Genomic DNA, 11,088 nt, shown 5'->3' on the forward strand with positions numbered 1-11,088 from the left:
GCGGCACAGGTTAGTCCATCAGCATCACTGAAGCTATGTGAGATTATGTCTGCTGCAACTCAAGAGTTAAAATAATTTTTTACCTCACCTATGAACCAAGCCAAAAAGCTAGGATGTTATCTTTCAATGTAACATATTTAGTATTGTTTGCCACTCAAAAGCCTACCTGAGTTTGAAACTGTTGTTTCTACTATGACAGCAATTTTAAAGAAAGACTCACTGTGTATTGCAATAATGCACAATCAACAGCATTTATTTTCATTTGACTTTAATTAAACACAAATGCATCTCAGAGCCCAGTGATTTGGTTTTGCCCATAATAATTTAAGAGGAAAACGATTCTCAGTAAGGCTTTGTGGCTAAAGTGACAAAAGGTTCTGAAGGTCACGACGTCCCATTTCAGTTCTAAGCATCCATGGTCTGAAGTTACAGCGAGGGCCGCCAAGAACTTAACTCGCTCTACATGGGTGTAGATGAAGATGAAGCAGTTATCACCCGCACCACTTTAAGATTCGTGTGCCCCCAGCTGTCGGCTCCCCGAAGTCAAGGGGCAGCCCGGGAGCGGTCTCCGCGGCTGGGATGTCGAAAGCAGGGCCGCGGGCCCGGCAGGCGAGTTCGTTCCCTTCGGCAACGGAGGCTCCCGGCCGCAGGGTTACATCTTCCGCTGCTTGTGCCGGGGGTTGGTCTTGCAGCATACGTACGAGCGGCCGCGCCGCCGGACGATGAAGCAGTCCTTGCACCGCCTCTTCAGCACGGTCTTCGTCTTCAGCCCTGCGAAAAGCGGCGGCGGCAGAAGCCCGGGCAGCGGCGGCACGGCCAGCAGGCCGCGGGGAACGGCTGCCCCGCTCCACAGCGGCGGGGCCCGCCTCGCCGCCTCTGCCGCCCGCCACCACGGGGCCAGGGAAGAGAAGGGCGAGCGGCCCAGCGAGCGGAGCGGCCCGGCAGCAGCCCGAGCCAGGAGAGAGAGCATGCTCCACGCCCTGCGGGGACAGAACTCCGGTAAAGACACCAGACCAGTCCAGTCCCGTCCCGCCCCGCTCTCCCCGCCCAGCACTAACCGACACCGCCGACAGCCGCTCGACTCGACTCGGTTCGGCTCGGCCCGGCCCGACCCACGCCTGCGCGCCCGTTGCGGCCCGGCGGAAGCGGGCGGTGCCCGGGGAGGGGCGGCCCAACGGCTGCGTCACGTGGCCGGTCGAAGATGGCGGCGCCCTGCGCGACCTTCCTCCGGTTGCTGCCGCTGTCCCGCCCGTTGGCGGCTGCCCGCGCCGTTCGGCCCTACGGCGTGCGCGCCTCCGCTACTGGAGAGCTGGTGACACACACGGGGCAGGTGAGCACGCACAGCCCTGGTGACGGGAGGGAGGGCGGGTGAGCAGGCGGCCCAAGAGTCGGTGTTGTCTCTCAGGCGCTCGAGGAACTGTCCCAGGGGCTGCGAGCGGTACGGCACGGCGGTGTGCTGCTCGACGCGAGGTCGAAATTATGGCTCTTGAGTGAGACGTAGGCAAAAGGCACGCGCAAAAGGTTTGATAATTAGGAGCAAGGTCGTTAGCCAATGCCAAGCGTTGTGGTCTGTCTTCAACGTCTGGTAGCGCGGAGGAGCCTGTAGGTAGTAGGAGGTACACTTCTGTCGGTGCCTTGTAAGAACATTTTGCCTCTTCTTTCACGTGAAAACAGCATGAGAAGTGGGCAGGCTTGTGTAGTGACTTATGGAGACGTGAAAGAGGCACGGCCGGGAGAGCTTGTGTAGGATGGAAAGTTCTCGCTGTGATTACTTGACTCGGACATAAATACTTGACTCTGTAACTTGAATTTCCTAGTTTAGTTCACCTTCCAGATGGCAGTGCAGCATCACAACTAATGCATCGTATGTTCATCTTTGTGGTCAGAGCAAAGATTTCTGTTTACTGGCATTCAAGCACCCCCTCTGCTGCTTTTTTCTGTTTTCCAGCCTTAAATTTATTTTCTTGTGTGATAAAAATGGAAACTATTTCTGTGCAGTACATACTTGTAAGATGATGGCAGTACTTGAAACTGATGAAGCTATTTAAACTCTTTAGTCTTGACAGTGCTTTAAGCCTCAGTGTTCTTTGTTTTGGCTATTGCTTTTTTAATAAGATCAATTTTATTTTATAGGTGTATGATGAAAATGATTATAGAAGAATTAGATTTGTTGGACGACAAAAAGAGGTAACGCATTGTATTTCTTCCCATGAGGTGGGGGGTGGTGGTTTTTTTTACCTAATGTAGTTGTCTTCAAGTTGATTGTCAGTTAAAAAAGACTCCAACACACCAACCAAACCCCAAAACCACCACTTAAAAAACATAAAAACCCCTTCACCAAAATAAAACTGTTTCAGATTTTTGGTGTCAGGATCTTATTCACTACATTGAAAACTCATTTAAAACAGCTTATTGTAGCCTCTGTGTATCTCCCTGCTCTTGACAAATCTAGGAAATTCAAGATTTAACCTACACCTGTTAAGCACTTACTTTTAGTCTGTGGAAGTTGTGGCTGTTTGGGCTTTTTAAACTTGGACCACTTTTTGGTTTAAGCGTCTGTTTTTTCAACAAAATTTTAAGCATATTTTTAGAGCCATTTATATTCAGAAAAATCACAGTTTAGCAGAGCACTTAATTATATGCAATCTATGTCTGTTCAAGTCTGTGTTCCTTAATTTGCTTTTGCATAGTTAAAATATTGATCTTTACCCAGACTGAGTTTTCAATGAGGCCACTTCATTTACAGACCCTGGGAAGCATTTGCTGAAATAGTGATTGTGGTAGTTTGAGCCTGGCTGGATGCCAGGTGTCCACCACACCACTCTATCCCCCACTTCCTCAGCAAGCCAGGGAAGGGGAGAAAAATAAGATCGGAGTCTTGTGAGTTGAGATAAAAGCAGTTTAATAAAGAAGCCGCCCGCGCGGGAAGCAAAGCAAAAGCAGATAAAGCTGTTACTCTCTACTTCCCATCAGCAGCGATGTCCGGCCACCTCCCGAGAAGCAGGGCTTCAGTACGCGTAGCGGTTGCTTTGGGAAGGCCAGAAATGAATCTCGCCTCCCCTTCCTGCTCCTCTCCCCCAGTTTATATTACTGAGCTGACGTCATATGGTATGGAATATCTCCTTGGTCAGCCTGGGTCAGCTGTCCTGGCCATGATCCCTCCCAAGATCATGCCCACCCACAGCTATTGGTGAAGGTGAGGAAGGAATGCTGGAGGGACAGCCCTGATGCTGTGCGAGCAGTAGTCATAATATTGATATCAACAGTAAGCACAGCACTGCAAGAGCTGCTGTGGAAAATCACTACCATCCCAGACCCACTACAAGTAAGAAGTAAAACTAAAATTTAGAGTATTCTGAAATAAATATGAAAATGATACAAATTGTCATAGAATCATGGAATGGTTGGGGTTGGAAGGGACCTTTAAGAGATCATCTAGTCCAGCCCGCTGCAGAAGCAGGTCCACCTAGATCCGGTAGCACAGGAACATGTCCAGGCGGGTCTTGAAGACCTCCAAGGAAGGAGACTCCACAACCTCCCTAGGCAGCCTGTGCCAGGGCTCCCTTACCCTCACAGTACAATAGTTTTTTTCTTATATTTAAATGGAACTTTTTGTGTTCCAGCTTCATCCCATTACCCCTTGTCTTGTTGCTAGATACAAGAGAAAAAAAGTGACAGTCACCAGGCACTTTGCCTGTCCTCCATGATATTTCAAAATGATGGAGAGAGGCTTAGCAATCAGGATGCATCCTATCAGGATCCATTGACTTATGAGCCTTAAGCTTGGCCAACAAGTCTTCCACCCAGGACAAGTACTCTACTGTCCAGGCCATCCTCCTGCCCTTGCTGGACTGGGCTTCCCAAGGGCCAGCTGTGGCTGTAAAGACTGAAGCAGCCTTCTCTGCATCCTTTGTCACCAGAGCACCCTCTGTGTTCAGCAGCCTCTTCCACTATCATCTCGTCGTCACTGCAGCTGAGGTTTCTTCCAACCTTCACATCACCAACCAGGCCCTCCTTATTTGTCAGTACTAGGTCCAGCAGCACACATCTCCTCATTGGTTCCTCAAGCACTTGTGACAGGAAATTGTCATCAACATTCTGTAGGAACCTCCTGGACTGTGTGTTCTTGGCTGTGTGGCTTTGCCAACAAATGTCAGGGTGGTCAAAGTCCCCCTTGAGGACCAGAGACTGAGACTGTGAGGCAGCTCACAGCTGTTTGTAGAAGGCCTCATCCACTTCCTCCTGACCAGGTGTCTTGTAGCAAACTCCTACAACAGTATTACCTACCTTACCCTGCCCCTTAATTTTCACTCACAAGCACTCAACCTGCCCCTCATCCCCACCCTGGCAGAGCTCAATGAACACTAACTGTTCTCTCACATAGAGAGCACTCCACCTCCTTGCCTCATTGGCCTGTCTTTCCTGAACAATACATAGCCCTCTATGGCTGTGCTCCAGTCATGGCAGCTGTCCCACCACGTCTCAGTGACCGCAATGAGGACATAGTCCTGCATCTACACCCACATCTCCAGTTCCTCCTGCTTATTCCCCAGGCTGCGTGCGTTGGCGTAGAGGCAATGCAGGGGCTTACTCAGACACACAGGTTTCCTTGGATAGGTGCAGGAGGATCCTCCCCAGTTTGGCTCTCCCTCAAGGTGGTCAGCCTTCTGCATCACAACACTGTGTGTGGCTGAGGGTCGCCTAACATTGTATTCCCTGCCCTGTTTCCCTGCTAGACAGGATAGCTTGTTCTGTGTTATTTGCCCTTCCACTCTCCAAGTCCTTCAGTTTAAAGCCCTCTTGATCGAGTTGGCTAGCCTATTCTCAAATATTTCAGTGCCCTTATAAGAGAGATTAATCCTGTCCTTCCCTATCAAGTTGTAGTCTCCAAAGTATGATCAGTTGTCATAAAAACTGAAACTTTCCTGCTGGCACCAGCATCACAGCCAGGAGTTAACTGGTCCAATATTTGCATTGATGACTTCCCCTTTACCTCTGGTGTACAGAATGGAAGATAACCTGTGGCCCCCTGCCCTTCACTTGCTCCCCAAAGGTTTTAAAATCCTTTTTTATTCTGGAGAGATTGCGTCTCATTACATCATTCATACCCACATGAAACACAAGTAGGGGATAGTAGCCTGCATCCCTGATGAGACGTGGCACTCTCTCAGCCACATCAAGGATCTTGGCTCCCAGCAGGCAGCACACCTCTTGTGTTTTATCTAAAATTGTTATTCTCTGCTAGATTTGCAATACTGTGGTATTAGTGCTGTCTGGCAAGGGCTTAAAGCAAGAAGCTGTGAGAAAACCAAGTATGGCAACTGTTTAACTGTGTCTGCTGCAGTCCAACAAGGGTCATCCTGCCCTTGTATTATCCCTAAAGTACCACAGGATCTAACTTGGCACTGCCATTCCCACTTCAACTCTATCCTTTCTGTTGGGCTGCTGCAGCAGCTGAAGCTATGAGGAGAACTGACCTCAGAGATGGTCTGGTTTAAATGTATGTCGTGGTTTGGCCCAGCTAGCACAGCAGCACCACAACAGTCTCTCGCTCGGTGCCCCCATTCACCCCCACCCTCGTTAGGATGGCAGAGGCCCCAGCGAAATGGGAGTAAAAAGATAAGCACGGTTGTTGTGGATTGAGACAAGGGCAGGGAGGGATCGCTGCCAATTAGAGTTCCAGGCAAAACAAACTCCAGTACTCGACTTAGAGAGGAAAGTAGGAAAGTTTATTCCACAAGAAACAGAACAGAATAAAAGCAAAAAGGGAGTAGGATGATGAGAAAATTACAACCAGCACTTTAAGATCTCCCTCCCCCATCCCTCCTTTCTTCCCGGGTCCAGCTCACTGCTCCCATATCTCTACCTCCTCCCCCCACAACGGTTCAGGGGGTCAGGGATTGGGGGATGTGGTCAGTCTCTCACAGATGGACTTTGCCGCTTTTGTCTTCTCAGATGAGGACGACTCCTGGCATTCTCCCCCTGCTCCAACACGGGGTTCCTCCCCTGGGACACAGTCCTTAACAAACTTCTCTGGTGTGGGTAGTTCCCAACAGCTGTGGCTTCTGCCGATACAGGTTCCCCCACACAGGACGCAGTCCTTGGTGAATATCTCTGGCATGGATTCTTCACTGTGGTTGCAGTTTCTGCAGTTGCAGGGTCCCTCTCTCGGGACAAGGCCTCTTCCGGCCATAGTTTTAAAGAAAATCACTGCCCCTGGCTCGGGGCCTTTAATGAAGTGAATCGCTGCTCCTGGTCCGGGGCCAGCTTCAGCAAAATGAGTCTCTGGCCCTGATATTGGGTCATTATCAAAATGAGTCTGTACTGCTGATGCGGGGTCTTTAAAGAAATGAAAATAAATCTCAGCTTCACCAGTCCTCTCCATAGAATGCAGGGGAGTCTCTGCTTTAGCTAACCTCCTCCTCTCTTTCATCACTGACCTTGGAGTCCGCACGGTTGTTTCTCTCACTGTTCCTACTCCTTGTACCACCACCAGTCAGAAGAAGGGGCAGAAGAAGGAAGGAGATGGAAGAAGATGGAAGAAACCTCCCCTTCCGGCTTCTTCTTAAAAAGTGATTGTGGAGGCATCTAATTGGCTCAGCCCCAGAAGTGGGTCTGGCTCAGAGCTGGGGAGAGTTGCAAGCAGCTTCTTACAGGAGCCATCTTTACAGCCCCTTCCCCCTTACCAGAAAAGGCTGTCATGTCAAACCATGACAATATAATCACTCGTCTTCCCTCTGGATCTTTGGACCTGAGTCAATTCCAGGTTTGGTTTTATTAGCTTTCCAGACTGTTTACTGGCACAGGCAAGTAGGTGAGAAGAAGCAGCAATGAGATTAAAAACTGGCACTATGTCCAAGAAAAAAGATTGCTTTAATTATGCACTGGGCAAAGAGCATTTGAATGTACTGAAGGAAATGGCCCTTTCTTGTTCACTGATACTGTGCTTTAATTAAGGAACATGATATAACTGAAACCACTTATTTTTTTACTCATGTTTTCTCAGTTTCTTGGGGATTTTTTTCTGGCATGTTTTCCCTGCAAATTCCTAGGTTCCCTTGTTTAGTACACTGAGCCACAGACAAGTCATAGCTGTACAGTGGATGAGAGGTTCTTGCATCCATCTCTACTCACAAATACCTTTCTGGTTAAGAAATGCTGAGAAGAATGGCTTTCTGCTTCTGGTATTGAAGAAGAGGTGCATCATTGTGCTGTCTTCCTCCTTCAGCATGAAATGAAGGATGCACAATTTTGAGCATTATTAAAAGCTGCAGTAAAAATCCTTGCAGACTGGCAAAGATGATGTATGACTTGCAGACACAAGCCCCAGGCAGAGGTCCCGGATGTTGCCAATTTGTTTCAATAATGGAAGTTAATTTTTTGATAACTTTACTTAGCTTTCATTGTCTTTAGGTAATGAAAATCCAGTTGTTGGCAAAACCAACTTTTCCATTGGTATACCAAAAATGCAGATTTTTGGGAGACTTAATCAGAGATTTGGTGAAAGATCTGAAGTTGCTGTGTACTACAACAATATAAAAACACCATTGCAGTTCTTTGGGATTGATTTAATAGATACTTGACTGTCTTTTTCCTAAGAATCTTATCTTCATTCAGATACCACCATGTTTATGAGCCTTAGATACAGAGTAGTAGATAGTGCTTTCTTTAGATGCGCATATTACTTTCTATTCTTGTGTGTATAACGTTGCCTTTGAAAAAGCTGGTGCGTCCTGGAGCACATTTAGCTCAGGAGTAGGGCTGGAGTCTCTGTCTGCTTAGAGGAGGTTGGAAGAGGCAGTGTCTCTTGCAGTTTTTGTCATGTGGTTGCCAAAACACAATACAGAGGCAGTGTCAGTTAAACATCTTCTGTTCTTGGCTGCTTTTTCATGCTTTCCTCCCTGATGAATCTGCTTAGGTCGCATTGTAAACCTGAGCACTGATGTGTCCTGTGTATGCAGAGTTTAACATGCTTAGTTCACTGATCTGGCTTACAGCATGCCCTTGAAACTGATGGAGGAGGTGGGAGGAAACCTCTGCAGGAACTTCTCAAGTTGGCTGTAGTGAAACTGCTTGGGGAGGCAGTAAATGGCAATTGCTTTCTGTCTGAGTGAGAAAGGTATCTGAAAGTTTCCTTTTTCTCTTACAGGTGAATAAGAATTTTGCAATTGATTTGATAGCAGAGCAGCCTGTGAGTGAAGTTGAAAGCAGAGTGATATCATGTGATGGTGGCGGTGGAGCTTTGGGACATCCTAAAGTGTACATAAACTTGGTAACATCTTCATTCTGTCTATAACATGTTTTGCCTGTAAAATCTTGTTTGTAATGTTATCCAGATTTTGATATGTTAGTTTAGCAAAATAAAAGGAGTAACCACCTGCTTATTTTACGACATACCCATTCTATTTGGTTAAGATTTCTACTCAGAAGAGCTAGAGGGCTTCCATTGGAAGCAATAATTGAAATAATACAGATTTGTTTTTAAAATATTTGTTTGATAGGACTTTTTTTTTAAATTAACTGAAGTAATGTGTACAAACAGTGCTGTGAGAGCAAAAAATAATATGCTTGCTGTGTTTTGAGGCACCTAGTTTAATTGCTGCAATGTACATTGAGAATACATTTGCAATATTCTTAGGAATTTGCATTGTATTTTGGATCTTTAAAGTTTGAGGAGAGAAAAGTGAGGGGAGAACCCAAAACAGACGTATCTCAGTCTTTGGGAGTCTTGGTATTTCTGAAGATTGAATGTTTTAAGCATGGTCAGAGAATCAGTGAAGAATAAATGTCTCATCACTACTGTCAATAGGAAGATAGCTTTCAGTGTATTATTCTAGAGAGAAAAACTGTTGAGCCTACTATCATATGACTTTGGTGAACTCAATGATGACCTTTTCCCTAGGAACTGGTCTTGAGCAGACCCTGCCTGCAGATGTCTTAAAGTCTTTGCTTGCTTGCCTAAACTTTGATGTTTGCTTAATACCCAAAAGAATGGTGGGGGAGAGACAGTGTCCTTTAGCATCAGTGTTGTTGTGACTTCTAAGTATAATCACAAGCATTTCTGTTTTGAACAAAGAAAGAACTGTGTGATTAATTTTATATTATTCCAAGTCAAATGGTCAGAGATTCTGATTCATAACAGTTGGGAAGCTTTTATTCTCTGCCTTAACTTCTGTAGCACACTGCTAATCAGTTGCATTTATTAACCTGCATCATGCTGTTTTTGAAGACTGCTTTAGTTTTTGTGAATTTTGAGATATCTTTGTGGTAACAGTCAAATTACAAGATGTCTGTGGTTTAGTTCTTGAAAGCTATTATCTGCAAATGGAGAATGCTATTGGACCAGCTTTTTTTCCCCTAGCCCTCACAATTGAAATCCAGGCAAATGTAGAGGGTAGTCTGAATTGTTCACTTCTAATTCTGTATGAAGGAAGAGGGACTGAGTTATTTTTTTTTTATGACTTCAAATAATTTTATTGCTAAATAACAGAAGATCCTTGAGAGTTTATCTAACTGTCATTTTCCTTGCCCTGTTAGGAAGGGCTGCAACAATTGCTCACAGTCAGTCACACTTCTAAATTAAAAAAAACCCAAACATGTATCTTTTAGAGAGAAGCATAAAATTTATACAACAGTAACTGCTAATTTTCTCCAAAATGTTTACTTTCAGAATTTCTCCTGAAACCCTACAGAATTTATCTCCTTCCTGCGACTAAGTATGTCAATTTACGTTACTGGCCAACATTTCTGTAGAGATACTATTTTGGAATACCAAGTCTTATTCTGTATTAAAATAATTATAAAAATAACTTTTCAGAACACTGGAACAAATACGACCAAACTGACTTAAGATGTCCAGTTTGGTACGAGGATCTTCTGTTCCTGAAGAGATATCACTTGGCTTTCCTTTAAAATGATAATGTTGAGATTAGGCCTGGTAGTTAAAAGGCTGGCAGAAGGGAAGCTGCATAAGATATCAGAATCAAGTGTGAACCTCATAGCATCATTCGTACTTCTAGTGTTTCAAGTAAGATTAGATACTGTACTTCAGCTGTATGGATCCATTTTAAGATGACACATGTAAATAAGAGAAAATTTGTAATTTCTAAGTGTCTTATCAAGTGAAACTAGCAGCTGTTGTATTTTTGTGTTTTTACAGGACAAGGATACAAAGACCGGAACATGTGGCTACTGTGGACTTCAGTTTAAACAGAAACATCACTGAAAGAACATCCCTGCATGCTTGCAGATTTCTGTTCAGATGTTAACGTTTAACTATAAATAAACAATATATTTAGAAATTGAAGATTGGCATTTATTTTAGCTACAGAAAGTGCAGTCTGTACCTTTTTAAAACATACCTTGTCAAGTGCTTAAGAGCTGAATGGTATTAACAATACTCACTTTGTACTCAGTTTAGTTTCCACGTAATAGTGTCCTGCTCTGTTTGGCAGACTTCTCCCAGGCTTGGAAGTGGCCCTTGGCTGCAGCGTAGGTTTAGTTTGTACTGGATAGATTTGTATTTTTTCCAACACTGAAGTGGATGTAAATGTTTGCTCGAGGATTAATTGTCCTAGGTGTTTGTCTTTTGGCATTGCTTGACACTCTTAATTTGTTCATGGCCTAGCATCTATAGCTAAATTCACAAATGGAAGGATGAAGATATGATACTCAGCATTACAACACTTATCCATGGAAGTGAGATTGTCATCCCTGAATTAAGTAGCTACACTTGCTACTTGTTTAAAAGAAACAGTGCCTTAGAATGGTAATCAATGTGAGCTGGGGAAGTACCTAAGCTGGTACACTCGAAAGTGAGGACATAAGCATTTGTCCTTCAGTTGAGAGGATTCCCACGATTGAAACGTCTTTAAGAACTGAGTCTTGTCAGACCCTACTCAAAGGAGTGATTGCTCCATTACAGGTAGCAGCTTCTACTCTTTAATACAGATAATGTGATGGTGAGAGCATCCACCTATGTGTAACGTCACCAAGGCTGTGTGGGACTGGTTATTGACCTTCTGGCTTAATTTCACTTACATGGCGTTGCATCAGATAAGTGTGACTCTCGTGTCTGGAGAAGGAGGA

At 45.1% G+C, this 11,088-nt stretch overlaps 2 protein-coding genes across 2 annotated transcripts; one reads left to right on the forward strand and one right to left on the reverse strand.

Moving 5' to 3' along the window:
* Window positions 1-224: 224 nt before the first annotated feature.
* MRPL36 (mitochondrial ribosomal protein L36) lies at window positions 225-1,166 on the reverse strand. Its single transcript, XM_061996029.1, has 2 exons — window positions 1,059-1,166; window positions 225-980 (listed from the first exon to the last, which is right to left on the reverse strand). The coding sequence occupies exon 2, from the start codon at window positions 968-970 to the stop codon at window positions 653-655; it is 318 nt and encodes a 105-aa protein (XP_061852013.1). The 5' UTR covers window positions 971-980; window positions 1,059-1,166; the 3' UTR covers window positions 225-652.
* On the forward strand, window positions 780-10,306 carry NDUFS6 (NADH:ubiquinone oxidoreductase subunit S6). The gene is made up of 4 exons (XM_061996028.1): window positions 780-1,330; window positions 2,134-2,187; window positions 8,150-8,272; window positions 10,160-10,306. The coding sequence occupies exons 1-4, from the start codon at window positions 1,202-1,204 to the stop codon at window positions 10,223-10,225; spliced, it is 372 nt and encodes a 123-aa protein (XP_061852012.1). The 5' UTR covers window positions 780-1,201; the 3' UTR covers window positions 10,226-10,306.
* The last annotated feature ends 782 nt before the right edge of the window (window positions 10,307-11,088 follow it).

This window comes from Colius striatus, chromosome 4 (genome assembly GCF_028858725.1).
Source record: "Colius striatus isolate bColStr4 chromosome 4, bColStr4.1.hap1, whole genome shotgun sequence".
NCBI classification, from domain to species: Eukaryota; Metazoa; Chordata; class Aves; order Coliiformes; family Coliidae; genus Colius; species Colius striatus.